The sequence below is a fragment of the Tiliqua scincoides genome, chromosome 1 (assembly GCF_035046505.1).
Source record: "Tiliqua scincoides isolate rTilSci1 chromosome 1, rTilSci1.hap2, whole genome shotgun sequence".
Lineage (NCBI taxonomy): Eukaryota > Metazoa > Chordata > Lepidosauria > Squamata > Scincidae > Tiliqua > Tiliqua scincoides.
Window position 1 is genome coordinate 102,900,129 of NC_089821.1, and position 15,651 is coordinate 102,915,779.

General features: G+C 41.8%; 1 protein-coding gene across 1 annotated transcript in view; it reads right to left on the bottom strand.

Moving 5' to 3' along the window:
* Nucleotides 1–15,651, bottom strand: part of LOC136657724 (sodium channel protein type 1 subunit alpha) — a 65,880-nt gene that overhangs the window by 15,267 nt on the left and 34,962 nt on the right. Inside the window, exons 15-20 of the mRNA XM_066634679.1 lie at nt 14,293–14,649; nt 13,704–14,180; nt 10,792–10,909; nt 10,421–10,575; nt 8,142–8,315; nt 4,782–4,904 (exon numbers count right to left, since the gene is read on the bottom strand). Of these exons, the coding sequence (XP_066490776.1) occupies nt 4,782–4,904; nt 8,142–8,315; nt 10,421–10,575; nt 10,792–10,909; nt 13,704–14,180; nt 14,293–14,649 (1,404 nt within the window). The remainder of the gene's footprint in view (nt 1–4,781; nt 4,905–8,141; nt 8,316–10,420; nt 10,576–10,791; nt 10,910–13,703; nt 14,181–14,292; nt 14,650–15,651) is intronic.

Genomic DNA, 15,651 nt, shown 5'->3' on the forward strand with positions numbered 1-15,651 from the left:
AGGAACACTGGATGGAGTCCAAAGAACCATGAACAGAAGGAAAACTGTCGCTAGAGCTGACTGCACAAGAGTTCACATAATAGGTGAATGCTGCGGCACTTCCCATGCCTCAACTTGTTCAAACTCCAGCATGAGCAGAAGAGATGGCTGAATTTAGTTTCGCTTTTCTCAGACGTATCAACAGCCCTAATTTGATTGGAAGACACCTTCTGCATGCAGAAGGACATATCTGGATTCAACCTTACAGCCCAATCCTATGGGTGCCCCTGCCTTAGTATGCAGCCATGCCAAAATGGGATGGGCTGCACTCTGTGATATGGGGGGGGGGCAATTGGGAGGCTTGGGAAAGCCTCCTGATATTCAATAGGTCTCCTTGGACCTATGTCAGCTCTTTAGCTGGCAAAAGTTTTAGAAGAGAAAGGGGGCATACTAGGAGTCGAGGAAGGGGATAGCATCTAGCGCAAGTCACTGATGCTGGGTGCCATGCACTCCTGCCTCCGACACATGCCCAGACCTCCCCCATTCTGCCCATCCCTGCTCTGCTACACCCACCCCACCAACTCACCTCTGTTGATGGCACATTCTTACTTGCCTGTTCAACCTCTCTGGTGGCAATTCAGAAGCGTTCAGAATGCACACTTCCAGATCACCTTTTGCAACTGCTGGAAAGTACATTCTGCCGTCGGAATGCTAGTTCCAGCGGCAGCCCATAGGATTGGGCCATTAAATATTCAAATAACATTCCTCTTCTTTCCTGTCATGATTTCTATGTCATAACAGTAAAGAGGAGCAAAGCAGTGAAAAACATTTACTGTGAAAAGATTGATGGGAGAAATTACTCATAAAAAATAATTCACTCATAAAAATAAATTACTGACATAATTTAATAGTTGGAACCTGTACAAATTTAAAACATTTTTGATGCATAGTTGTAAAATGAGTCGGCATTACTGCATCAACAAAAGAGGCATTTTTCAAATACTTCCACTGAATTATATAGAATATTCTAGGATCCCAATTTCTTTTTAATGTTGCTGCCTCAGAAACTGGACTGGAAATTTGAAATACAAGAGCACTTTAAAGCAATCAGCCAGAAATGTGCGGAAGACATGCAAAACTGAAAGTGCAAGGTGGGTTAATTTTTGAAAACTCCTTTTTTGCTTAACTGCTCTCAGAGAAATATACCAAGCACGGCATGACATGCTGTCTTCTGGTGAGATTACACATAAACACATGCATAATTGCTACAGAAATCAATCCTCTACATTTAGCAAAGCAATGAATATTGATTTTTCTATTGTTCCGATAACATACATATTTTGAACTACTGCAAAAGCATTACATTACAGGGAGTATTAAAATGAAATATATAAAGCAATGGGTATATTAAAATCTCATTTTGCAAGTAGGTATTGGCGTATATCTACATGCAGTGAGATTAGAATATAGCTCTCTGTCTGTGACAGAGATTTAATTCAAATGAAAGCAGTTACATACTTTGCCTTCCAGCACCTATGTGGAGTTGGGATAGTTTAAATTTACTTTTACATTAAAACAGTTCTTTGAAGAAAACAACAGACTTGCATTTTCAAAATACTCTGTTTTGGTGCACATTTCCTGTTTACCATATGAGGTCATTACGTAAGTGTTAAAAATGGTCGAGTCATATTTCATAGACTTACATGGTCCTTAGGTCTTGTGGTTATCTTCTGCATAGGAATAATGTTTCCCATTTTTGAACAGAGAAATCATATGAAGTTAATTTAAAGCACCACATATAAATGTAAGTATTCAAATATGTGAAAATTGAAATTGGTACTTGGGAACAACAGGTCAAAATATAAATTCAAATGGCATGGCAAAAGATTGAAAATGTTGTTTAAAATTTTGTATGCCATATTCCATCAATTAACTCAACGAAACTAAGCATTTTGTATAACACAAAATTTAAATCAGCTTTGTTGATACTAGATCTCAGTTTCATTTAAGGTTAAATGGTTCTTATTACTGCCATCTCACAATCCTATGTTTTTAATATAAGTAGTGTCCTGTCCATGAGGATATTTTAATCCCTTCTACTGTTTCAAATTGTTTTCATCACTCTGGAATATCTTCAAATTAATGAGCCCTCTCCTGAATTAAAAAAAACAAACAGCAAATTCTGCTGCAACATCTGTATTAACTTGAGCAGGCAACAAATGACTTGTGCAATGACCAGCTGCCTACCTTACAACTAAAGTGGCTTCCATACACATTTGGTTCTAGGCTACCGTGAAATTACTCCACTAGTTTCTTGGCACTGCATGACAACATTGTATCATGATGCATGCTGGAATCTGAAAATTCAAGACCTGTTTAGATGTCCTTTTGGATTTCCTGAGAGTAAATACTTCATGGAAGGTCACCAGTGCCTAATATGTAACATCTGTTGCTGCACTGTCATTAGTTGAACCCCTATGGTGCACATGCCATTGAACTACTATTCCCCTTGACAAATGCAAAAAAGCATTCATTATTGGCACTATTTTCCCATCACCAACTTAACCTTGCCTTTGCCTTCTCCCACAAAATGGAATTGCTAAAATGAAAACTATCTACAAAGAGTGTAGGTCAGCACACTAGTGACTCTGTTGAGAGCTGGTCAGCTATGTGTTACAATGTTTTATGTGAGTTCTTTTCCTGTTCACGAATCATTCATTAACAGATATTGATTTCTGAAAATGTTTACTCTTTCTAAATTTCGGCTAAGTGCTTTGGGCAAAAAAAAAAAAAAAAATGCCTACTTAAGTTGTTTACACACTTTATCCATTTTTGTTTGTTTGTTATATTAGTTCTGTATTATCAGATCACCAAAGTCAGATGTTATTTCTTTTGCTCCTTGGTTCAATGAGACAAACCTTTTAAGTGGGGGAAAATGGATAGCAAATGGTGAACAACAGATACCAATGTGTACACATGACTCCTTGGTTCCTTCTAAGAAGCAGTAAAGAGAAAAGTTGCACTGGAAATTGTTTGTAAATGGAAAAATGAAACCAAGTATAATCATATTTCTTATAATATAAACCAGATGTGTACTGAAATTTTTCAGATTGCCATATTCTTGGTACTCATATTACATGAACATTAAGCATCATTTCCATTCTTGAAGTTATTTAGGAAGGACCACAAAGGACAACAGTTCCCCAAACATTTGTGCCAACAAAAACACATTTGCAAGAATGTTCATGAATAGTAAATAAAAAGAAGTATGAACATGGATAAACCAAACAGTCAGTTGAAAACTGAATGAATGTTCGTGAACACTACAGCAATTGACCAGCTCTTACCCTATTCCACTGCTGACTTCTCAATTCATGAATTTCTTGTTTAAAGGGATTTGTTGAAATTAAGGGGTAGTTAGATGCACCTGAAATTCATGTATCGAGTCAGTTTCAATTTACAATATTTCTTCTTAGAAATTTTGAAGAAAATATATGCAACCTGATGGATACAATTTGAGGAACTGAGCTCCAGTCATCTGAATTTCATTTTAAGATATTGGTGTGGATTTACATCTAAATGCTACTGAGACAGTATTTTATCAGCTGTCTATCTCACTAGAGAGGTTTCTTTTTATTATTATATGAAAGCTGTTTCCTCTTATGTTTCCATGAAGTGGCAAAAAAGCATTCTCTACAAATAACAGATTTGAACAACATGCAGTTCGGATCAGCTTGTAAACAGAGGGTAAATTAATTCCAAGTCTTTGGAAGTTTTAGTGGTGACTTTGACACAGTCATAGATTCACCCAACAACTTCAAGGAAGAGAAGAAAACAGGGATATAGTGTAAGGAACTTTTCTGAAATTGAGATTAAGCAGTGATCTTGACTTACCTCAAAAGCAAACATATAATATTGCATGATTTGTGTAGGCAATGTTGGGGATTTGCTGGTGTTACCTCAACTGTTTAGGAAATTATTAGCTAATTATGAAAAAAGAACCAATTGAATGGTCTGATAAATGTCTTCAACAAAAATTAGAATCAATGAGACCATTAGCAGTGTTGAAAGTTACTGAATTGTGTACATCCACGCTTCTCAAACTATCTGATGTGCCATGGACCAGTACCATATCTCTACCATGTTATTATTGTTGCTTCTTTTCCTGAAAATTAACCACGGATGGCAGTCAATGACTAACGGACACTTTGAGTAGCACTGACTTACATAGTATATGACTTTGCCAGTATAAGGAAATCAGTAACAAAAAAAAAGATATAACACTACTTGGAAACTTGCATTATGATATAATCAAATTTGACCTAAAAACAAATTATGTGTTACTATTAACTTCAATGAGAATATGGTTTTCCCATTGAGTTAAACAGGAAGTAGAACGTACAGATCTGAACTTAGGAGAGCAGCACACCCTTCTGAACAGTTGTGTAGTGTAAACTTCATCACGAAGTAGAATATTCAATGTGTTTATTAAGAGCAAATTACACAAAATCTACTCACCTTTAAAATTACTATTAGCAAATCTGCTTCAATACATTTATGAAAACTCCTCAAATTGGCTAGAAAGTAAAGTAATATAAATGGAGCTAATGTGTGGTATTGAATAAAGGGTCAACATTAGCTAATGAAGCCTTTTGCTTATCTATTACGGATAAATATGCAATAGAATGAAAGGGCAGCATTTCTGCATGGATTTATCATTCCTTATTGGACATGCATGGAACATTCCGTCCATTTAGGCATGCATATTATTTATGATTCGCTTTTCTCTCATTTCATCTTACCCTCATCCCTTCAAATCTTGACAAGGCTCGTAAAGGTCTCAAAGCTCTCAATGTCCTGAGGGACTTAATGGCACCAAGTTCAGAATAACCCAATGCATTTGCTGTTAGGCTAACCAAAGAAACCTGTTAAAAACAAAAGCAAAAATCACCATTACATGATGTCTAAAGACTTTTTAGGATACCTTTATTTTTGTAATTTCAGAACTTCCTGTGACAGTACTTTGGAGCAGGGCTTGCCAGATCCTGGTTCATGGGCCAGATCCAGAAAAAAAAAAAGGCCAGATTCAGCATTTGCCAAAATACCTCCCACCTGTGAGCAGCATTTACTGTTCCGCTGCTCTGATGCTTCGTTCTTCACCCATGTGAGCATAGGTTTATTCTGGCAATTGCATCTAAGGACGTCCCAACAGGCTTTGCACCAGGATGTCTGGGCTATAGTTGCAACTGCCTAAAGCAGTAGTTTCCAATATTTTTTCACTTGTGTACCTCTTGGCATCCCATTTCCATAAATGGTACCCCTCATATTAGCCCTGAAATGCATTCTAAACCCCAAGGCATTATAATAGAGACCTGCCAGTATTTAATTTTTTTCAAGTACCCCTAAAGGTCCTGGCAAGAACCCCTGGGGTTACACATACCCCAGGTTGGGGACCACTGACCTAGAGCATCCTTGTGCCCACATGGGTGAAGAACAAAGCGGCAGAACAACAGAACAGTAAGTGCTGCTCGGGACAAGAAGGGAGTTTTTGTTGTGCAGTGGTCTCTGGTTTGGTTTGGAGGAATCATAGGGCTAGAAAGAAAGGTAATCAAAGTCTACCCCGGTCTCAAGATAGGATCCTTCATATATCTGTTCCCTATATGGAAATTGGATGAGTTGCCTGCAGGAGCAAAAATGGCTTCCACCATCCACTCTGATTATGTGTAAAGAAGCCTAGCACAACTGTGATCCTGGCAAATGCCTTTACTCTTCCCATGCAAATACTTAGGTCTGTGGTTTTCAAACTTTCTTGGATTTTGAAACCCACAGTAAGTCTTTGCGGAGGCGGGAGGGGGAGGCAGCAGGGGCAGGGGGAGGACAGCGACACGATTCCCAGGATCACATTGCTCAGCGGGCTGCAGGGACTGGGATGCACTCACCAGTCCCTGCAGCAGCCATCCCTGTGTGCAGGGAGCCCTACGCGAGCGCCTGCAGGGTGCCGCATATCAGGGAAAGGGAGAATGAGCGATCTGCTCTTTCTCCGCAAAAGCGGAAGCAGAGCGCGATCGCCCCACTCTCCCTTTCCCTGACCTGGGGAGCCCTGCAGGTGCTCGTGCAGGGCTCTCCGCACACAGGGATGGCTGCTGCAGGGACTGGAGGGTGCACCCCAGTCCCTGCAGCCTCGTCAAAAGGGAAAACGGAGCGATCGTGCTCCGCTTCCGGTTTTGCGGAGCAGGGCGCGATCGCTCTGCTTTCACTTTTTCTGACCTGGGGAGCCCTGCCGAGGGTTGCGAAGGGCTTCCTGCACCCCCGGGAGGCTGCAGGAGGCTTGGGCAAGTGCACCCAAGCCCCTGCAGCCCCCCTGAGCGGCACGATCCTGCAGATTGCATCGCTGCCTTCCCCCTGCTGCCTACCCCTGCCCCCGCAAAGACTTACTGTGAGTTTCAAACTCCCGGAGTTTTGGTCTTGAAAACGGCAGACCTAAGTATTTGCATGGGAGGAGTAAAGGCAGTGATGCATTTGCCAGGATCACACTGTTGCTAAGGATGAATAGCAGTTTTTTAAAATTTGTTTTCTGCAGCACCAACCACCTGGGGGGAGGATGTGCAGGAAGCCCACGGATGTCTTAGCAAGGCTCTCCAAGTCTCAGAATATTTCAAAATAGCGATTGTGACCCACTTCCAGTTTGCAATCACAAAACCGGAAGTGGGACACAGTCGTTATTTTGAGACATTCTGAGGTTTGCGGAGTCCTGTGGAGGCATTCCCCAGGAGTCTGGTGCCGTGGAATGTAAGTTTAAAAAAACTTTCATCCCTGGCAGTAGTGTGAACCTGGCGATCGCGTCGCTGCCTTTACTCCTCCTCGCTCCTTAAAGACAGGGCTTTCCCTGGCTCATGGTTCGTGACTCACCAGTTTGGGAACCACTGCTCTGAAGCTGCGCTAGATCCCTGCTTCACATCCTGATAACCCTCCAATACAATCATGGAGGATTTGTTTTTACTGACCTTTCACTATACTGAAGAGCTTTGAGCATGTACAGTTTTTCGGTTTTGCGGAGCAGGGCGCGATCGCGCCACTTTCACCTTTCCTGACCTGGGGAGCCCTGCTGAAGGTTACTCAGGGCTCCCCGCACCCCCGGGAGGCTGCAGGAGGCCTGGGCAAGTGCACGAGCCTTCTCCCTGTCTCCTGGCTGCCCCCGCCCCTTAACGGGGCAGAGGAGAGGACCCACAGGCTGGGGCGTCGCGACGTCCCAGTTTGAATCCAACTGACTTAGGTGGTTCCCAAGTTCTGAGGAGAAGTTTGGGAACCACTGCTCTTGAATTGATTTTATTTTTAAATGAATAAATTCTGTAACTGATCATACTTATAAGAATGTCTGACTTATAAGGCCAGGTTCAGACATTATGTGGAACCAGGATTAAACCATAGTTCTGCCTTGGGCTCATGCACTCCCAACAACTCTAAGAAATATATTTTCTTAACTGATCATTTCATTTAGGTGTATTGCTGAAGTTCCCATGATTTGATTAGCATTCTGTCACCACAGGAAAGTAATGATTTTTCATAAATGCAAGAGTATTCCAATTTGTATTCGTAGTAGCAGATGGGGCTTGTTGGCACTAAGTGTTGCTACAGAATCAACAACAGTAGAACTTTAATTGAAAACTCATTAATACAGTGCTAATACCCTATACATAATAAAGTTTTATCATACTATGGGCACAATCCAAACCAGGTCTACTCAGAAGTAAGTCCTATTTTGTTCAATGGGACTTACTCTCAGGAAAGTGTGGTTAGGATTGCAGCCTATTTTGCTTACTAAGGGCCTTTTCCAAGGCAAAATTTCACAGCCATGGCATCATTTTGGGGGGTTTTCATGTGGAATTGTTATGTTGGAAGAACTGGTTATCCATATAACTTTTTGGTGAACTAGATTCCATTTTCCTGATCATTGACTAACAAGTTGCTCTTTTTGTGAGTGCCAGATAGTATACTGAAATCAGCCCATAAGAAAGAATTGAGACATGCATTATATGTTTTGTTGATCAAAATGAAAAAAAAAATAAAATAAAATAAGGTTAAAAGAAAGGAAAATCTTTAATGACAATTTATGAAGGGGGCCTAAATAAAATACATATATAAACGCTTAATAGGATACATACATCAACAATCAAAAAATCCAGCCAGCACCAGGCATTAGTGAAGTAGGTTTGATAGCCATATGCCACCCACTTCAGAAGCATTTCAAGAATGAAGATGTATGTGAAGACCTTGTCCGCGTACTCTAGTATGGTCTTGATAGTTTTCCTCTGTTCAATGTAGATGTCTTCAAATGCCTGTAAATTGTTCCAAATAGCTTAACGTTATTTTTTTTAATGTTTTTTTTTAACTGATTGAAAGTTTGGCATCTCCATTTCCTTCTGATTTCAAAGGAGTTTTTGTAGACTTTTTAGATCTGCTTTTCCTAATATACAGTTTACAAGACACAGATTCACATTCCTGATCCACACTCCCCTTTCCTTATTTCACTTACACTAATCGTTTCCTTACAGAAAGGAAAAACATGGAATAGTTTTGTAGTCCATGCTGGAAGGCTAATAAGCCACCTGTGCCAGCTTCCTCAATGTCTTTGGATGGGCTGAGCATGGCTGCAGATCTCCTTCTGTAACTGCAGAACAGAATCTTTTACTGTATCCCAAAGAGATGATGTCAATGCAAAATCCTGCCCCACCACTCCATAGAAGGCTTTATAAAAACAGAAATACAGGTCTAGTCAGTAGAGGCTAATACCATGTGCAGGCTATCTGTGGGGTTTCTGTTCCTCAAAGTGTGGATACGAGGGAATGCCCCCCACCCTACGGAGGCCCCCCTCACAACTGGCGGGTCTTGTGAGCCCAGCAGAGGCTGTGGGTGTCCACCTGCCAGGCTCTGAATGACTGTTACAACTAAAAAACCGCTATTTCTGATTTTGTGTCAAAACTGCAAGTGATGTTTATAATGTGTTAGCATAGTGAGGCACGGGAAGTCCCAGAGGGCTTTCTGCTGGGCTCGGAAAACCCTGGGGGGGGGGGGCCGTGGACCCGATCCGCAATTAACTGAACCAGCGGATATGGGATACATATCCCTGAAACAGGGATACAGGGCGCTGCTATTTGAATGAATCAGTCAATTGAAGCAAGTCTTAATTAGTACAAATGTTTTCCTTTCTCTCTGCTTCCTGTTAGGCAACTGTAATGGAAGATCAGAAGATGATCAGGTGGATGATGTGGTGTTGAGAGCAATTCCCATGTTTTGACAGCTGTTTGACAGCTCTGGGAAGGGAAGGGCTAGCTCCACAGCTGTAATCAATCAAGGCCAATGGAGCGCTGGATGGACACCTGAGCTTCCTTTGACCTTAATGGGACTTTGAATGAGCTAATGAGGTAGCTCACAGCTGAGCTGCATTTGGACTTAGCAAGGGGACTGCAGGATAAAAGGCAGCTTCAGAAGGAGCCAAAAGCTACCCAGACCCAGAAGGAGACACTACCTGGCCAGACAGAGCTACCTGGCCCAGACCTATGGGAGAAGGGGGCTGCCAGGACTCTGCTGGAAGACACAGAAGAGAAGACTGCCAGGACCCTGCTGGAGGAGGGACTCTGCTGCAGAAGGCTGAATTGGGAAGACTGGACTGTGCTTTGGAGATTAGACCATGGACTTGGACTGGAGGCTTCAGACCTTCACCCACTGAGTTAAGTGGAGTTTTGGGGAGGGAAAGCCTCTGGACAAGAGGACTTGGAGGGAGTGTCTGTGTTTGTAGCAATAAATTTTGTTAATTGCTCAACTGATAAGGAGTTCTGTATTACTTTGCACACCACAGCTATTGTTCTTGGAAAAGGAGGGTGTTAATTAGCCAAATAGTGGGCATTAGAAGGGAGTTGGAATATTTGGACGGGACAAACTGGTGTAGTCGGCAGGATAGGGAAAATTGGGTTATGACAGCAACTACTCTGTCTAGCTCTGTCTATAATTGTAGCATTACCAAACAATTTTACTTCTTAGTAAAAACTGAAATTATCATTTTGTGTAAGGTATTTGATGGCTAGAAGTGACTGGCAACAGGTTAAAAAGGTTTCCCAGTTTCTAAGTCCCTTTCAAACATATAATTAGGCCATGTTTTATGGAAATTTGGGCCTAGATCCAGAGAAAAGCAAGTGGAACTTCATGCATACAACAAGGCTTTCACTCCTTCCCATTGCAGTGCCCAGAAAAACCATACCTAAGGTGGAGGAGATCTCTAGCATAGCATGTAAGACAGTAAATAAGGCTTAATTGGAAGTGAGGAATTAACAGAAATCAAGTTACACTACTCTGGATCCAAAATTCAATGCTGTGCATTTATTATGTTAAAAAGCACTTTTAAAAAAGGTGCAGTTTCAAAAATATCTTTCCTTTTTTTGCTTACCAAAGCACCACTGCTAAGAAGAATCATAAAGACAATGAAGGTTTCAAACCAGTTGTGTTCAACTATTCGGAAGCAGGTTTTCCTAAGATTCCACCATTGTTTTCCTTTTCCATCTTCTACACTGACTTGACAGCATTTGAACTTTCGTACACAACCTGAAAATATATATTACATTTTAAGAAGACAGAAGTGAAGAAAAACCATCATTTTCATTTCATGTTTCTCATGGAAACATCCAAATTATTTATCTACATGTAGGCCATACGGTCTTTGTTTGCATCCCTTCAAAGCTCATATCTTTCAGTAATAAAATCAAACAGAAGCCTGACAAACTGAATTGACACCAGCTGTTTAATGTCACTTTTCCTCACCTTCAGTAAAACATGCTTCTGGTTCAGCGGCTTCTTCAGCTTCTACTTCTGGTTGCTCTTCAGCAGGAAGTCCAATATCAACTGTGCTTCCTTCAGATGAGCTAGAAGAAGTTAGCTTCTGTTAAAGAAAGTACACGTTGTAGTTAATCAACTTAAGACTGAGGAAAAAATATTCATACAAAACTAGACACAATTGATTTTGTGTATTTGTCAGCCTAATCCTCCATAACTGCTTTATTGGTGATGCTGCAGCACCAACAAGGCATCCGCCATATTCCGTGGGGGAGTTTCGGCCTCCAGAGATCTCCTTGGGTTAAGAAAACATCCCAAGGTAGGGGTGCTCTAAGGCGGGTTGCCCAAACCCCAGCCCGGGGGCCACTTGTGGCCCTCGGGGACTCCCAACCCAGCCCGCAGGGAGCCCCCAGTCTCCAATGAGCCTCTGGCCCTCCAGAGAATTGCTAGAGCCCATGCTGGCCCAATAAAACTGCTCTCAGCATGAGGGCAACTGTTTGACCTCTCACATGAGCTGTGGGGTGAGGGTTCCCTCCACTTCTTGCTGTTTCACGCCTGTGATGCAGCAGCGGCAGCAAACGAAAGGCCAGCCTTGCTTTGTGCAAGGCCTTTTATAGACCTTGAGCTATTGCAAGACCTTCATTCATTCATATAAGTTCCATCTCTAATATATTCATTTATGTAAATTTTTTCAAATTTGAAATGTAAATTAATTCGTTTTTTCTCCTGCCAGAAAGTTTGGACACCCCTGCTCTAAGGTAAGACCATGGCAGCCCACCAGGTCTACTTGGACCTGCTCAAGTGATATCACTGGCCCAAAACTATGTGGACCCATGAAGGCAGATGAAGCCCAGGAAGGGGGTGAGGATTCAGTGGGTACTGCTGCCACTGTATCTGCCCCCTCCCTGGGTCAGATCCACCCTCCTCTCCCCATTACCACCCCATTCTGCTCTTCTCTGCCCCATTCCATCCCTCCCCACTTCCCTCCTGCCCTCTGCATGGTCTCACCTGTGATGGTGGGTGTCCCCAGTCTGTCACTGCACACAGCCAGCCACTTGCCGCTTCCAGCAGCGGCCAGGCAACACTCCTGCAGGCAACACTTGTGTTTGGGACAGGTGGAAAGACATATTCTAGCAGTGTAATGAATACCTGGGATTGGGCTGTGTGTTAAAAATCAGTTTTAGATCTTGTAATGCTCCTCTTAAGAAAGTAATTGCCATTGTTCTGAATTGCACATTGCAAATTTAGAACTGGTGGACAAGGGCCTTGAGGCAAAGTCTTGCACCCCATGTCATCTCTTGCTCATACTCCTAATGGCACATTGTGTGCTACAACTGCCACTGGTACTGAGGGATTGGGTGGTTGGCCTGGCCAGGTGGGCCCTCTGATGGACTTCAGCACTCTGCCAGTGCTGTGCCTCTGATACTGTGCCAGTAATTCTGGAAGCAAAATAGGGTTCCCAAAATACAAAGTGATGATTTCTGTATCGTTGGAAGACTCCCTCAGTATGCAGAAATGTATTCACTTGGAAATTAAAATAAAGGAATTGTTCAGAACACACACACACACACACACACACACACCCTTGAACAATGGCTTCATGAGAATCTGTGCTCACTAAGCTTCCAGTACCTACAGAATACTGAGGACAAGCTGAAGACCATGGAATGCTGAGGGTTGAAAAAAAAAAAGGAATGAATATGGGAGGCCTGCTTGAGCGAGAGGGAGAATTAGTGTTGGGGGAAGATATGTGATTAAAACCTTTTCTCCCCATGATATCTGGGCAAGTTTTAGAAGGAAGAGATGGATATTGATACTTTTTCTTTACCACTCCATGGAATTATCTCACCCACACTTCTTTGGAGGAATAAAGTGCTCTGGTTCAGGACTGGGAATTGTTATCAGATGTGATAATGACACCCTTCTTGTCAAAATCCATTAAAGTGCAACATAAAAAAAGAATGGAGACAAGCAGGGATTTACAGTAGCAATATCAGTGAAACAGATTATAAAATCTTCATTAAGGATGTTCTTTATTATACGAGAAAGACTTCTTATATTCTAATCCAGTGGTTCTCAAACCTTTTAGCCCTGAGACCCACCGGAAATGATGACATTAACTTGGAAGTCATGTCATGGCCAGAAGTAACATTATCAAGCAGGAAATTTTTTAACACCACCCATACATCAAAATAAAATCAAGTAAGTAATTTAAAAGTTAATAAGTTAATTAAAAAATAATAATAATGAAAAACCCGCCTAACCCTCTCAAGCAGTTGCTGATCTGTTTTTTAAAAATTCCTCAAAGGCTGCAATCCTATCCACACTTACCTGGGAGTAAGCCCCATTGACTGTCATTGTTATAAGCATATACATAGTAGCCTGTTAAAAGTACTGTAATATTTCCCCAAATGCAGTCACTTACCATGGTAACATCAAGTCTAACATATTAAAAATAAAATACACATTAAAATGATTGGGGACCACTTGAAATTAGCTTGTGACCCATTTAGTGGGTTCCAACCCACAGTTAGAGAAACACTATTCTAATCTATCCCTGGGAGACAGACCAGGGACAGACTGCACTTGCTCCCGGTGTGGAAGGGATTGTCACTCCCGGATTGGCCTTTTCAGCCACACTAGACGCTGTGCCAGAACCACCTTTCAGAGCGCGATACCAGAGTCTTTCGAGACTGAAGGTTGCCAATACAATATAATACAATTCTAATCTAATTTTTTTTAAAACATATAGTATTTACCTCACCTTCAACAAAAGTTCTGCAGGGTGTTAAAATCCTTTTGCAGGATAGTATCTGGACAGTCACAATTATTATTATTATTTTTCTAAAGAAAGTATTAGAAAAGGCTTATTTAAAAATAAGCAGTATTTAAAGGCTTACCTCCTTGCTTTCTTCCAAATCTGATTCACTGCTAAACTCTTCTGTATTTAAATTTTCAAAATCTGATTCTCCAACAGCAATCGGCACCGTCACAGTCAGAGTGGGGTTGTTTATAAATGACATGTAGTCACTTTCGTCAATGATATATTTTTCCACCGTGCTCCCTGTGCCAATTCCGCTTGTTCCATTGCCATCCTTAAGACAGTCTAGATCTTTACCAATTTCTGTGGTATGATTAGAAATGCAGCTGTTTTTATTGTTTAGGTCATCAAGGGGTTTGATTTCATCTAAAGCTTTCTGCTTTCTAACAAAGGATTTCTGGATGAATTCACGGATTTTTCTCTTCATATAGTCTACCCCTTTATCTATTCTTGCCATGGCAATCTGGAGATTGTTCATCTCATTGTCATCATCCGTGGCAGCAAGGTTGTCTGCACTAAATGAGCTCAGTAGCAAAGCCAAAAATAGATTCAACACCTAAATAAGGGATAGAGAAAAAAAAAATCTAATTTTTGCTGGAAAGACATTTTGCACTGCAGTAATGTTTGTGAAACAGAAATAATGACAACTATAAACTTTAGTTACGTACCACTAAGTTTCCTATTACCATAACCATCATGAAGACCGTAAGGCACATAGCTTGACCTGCAACTTCCATACAGTCCCACATAGTCTCTATCCATTCTCCACATAGAACCCGGAAGACAATCAAGAAAGAGTGGAAAAAGTCATGCATATGCCAGCGTGGAAGTTCACAGTCTTTTGCAATCTTGCACACACATTCCTTGTAGCTTTTCCCAAACAGCTGCATGCCAACCACGGCAAAAATGAAGACAATGATGGCCAGGACTAAGGTCAGATTTCCCAGAGCACCCACTGAGTTGCCAATAATCTTGATCAGCATATTCAGTGTTGGCCAGGATTTTGCTAATTTGAAAACTCGCAACTGAAAAACAAAAAGTAATGGACCACTGTAAGAATGAAGGCAGGTTAGTGCAGAAGTTGATAGGCGCACTGTAGCAAAAGTTAAATGCAATTAAGTTCCATTGAAATCAGTGGGTTTCTTCATATTCTGGATTTGCACAAACTGAAGGTATTTCTGTCTGTGCAAAAAGGGGGACTGAATATCATTGATTCTCCCACTCTCAACAGGCTGTGCTGCAACCCATCTAAGGTCAGAGGGTTCCCTGAACATCAGAGATGGATTTTTGAGGGTCAGAGGAGCTACAGTGTGGAGGAGAGGGAAGGGTTTCCTTGTGGGAACTTCCTTCCCTGTGGTTTAAACATAAGAACATAAGAATAGCCCCACTGGATCAGGCCATAGGCGCATCTAGTCCAGCTTCCTGTATCTCACAGTGGCCCACCAAATGCCCCAGGGAGCACACAAGACAACAAGAGACCTGCATCCTGGTGCCATCTCTTGCATCTGGCATTCTGAGGTAACCCACCTCTAAAATCAGGAGGTTGCACATACACATCATGGCTTGTAACCTGGTTCACTAGGTTCAGAAGTGAATAAAATTGCATGAAATTGTGTTGAAAGATTTCAGTCATGTGCAGACTTATAATGAACATAAGAACAGCCCCACTGGATCAGGCCATAGGCCCATCTAGTCCAGCTTCCTGTATCTCACAGCGGCCCACCAAATGCCCCAAGGAGCACACCAGATAACAAGAGACCTCATTCTGGTGCCCTCCCTTGCATCTGGCATTCTGACATAACCCATTTCTAAAATCAGGAGGTTGCGCATACACACCATGGCTTGTACCCCGTAATGGATTTTTCCTCCAGAAACTTGTCCAATCCCCTTTTAAAGGCATCCAGGCCAGACGCCATCACTACATCCTGTGGCAAGGAGTTCCACAGAGCAACCACACGCTGAGTAAAGAAATATTTTATTTTGTCTGTTTGAACTCTCCCAACACTCAATTTTAGTGGATGTCCCCT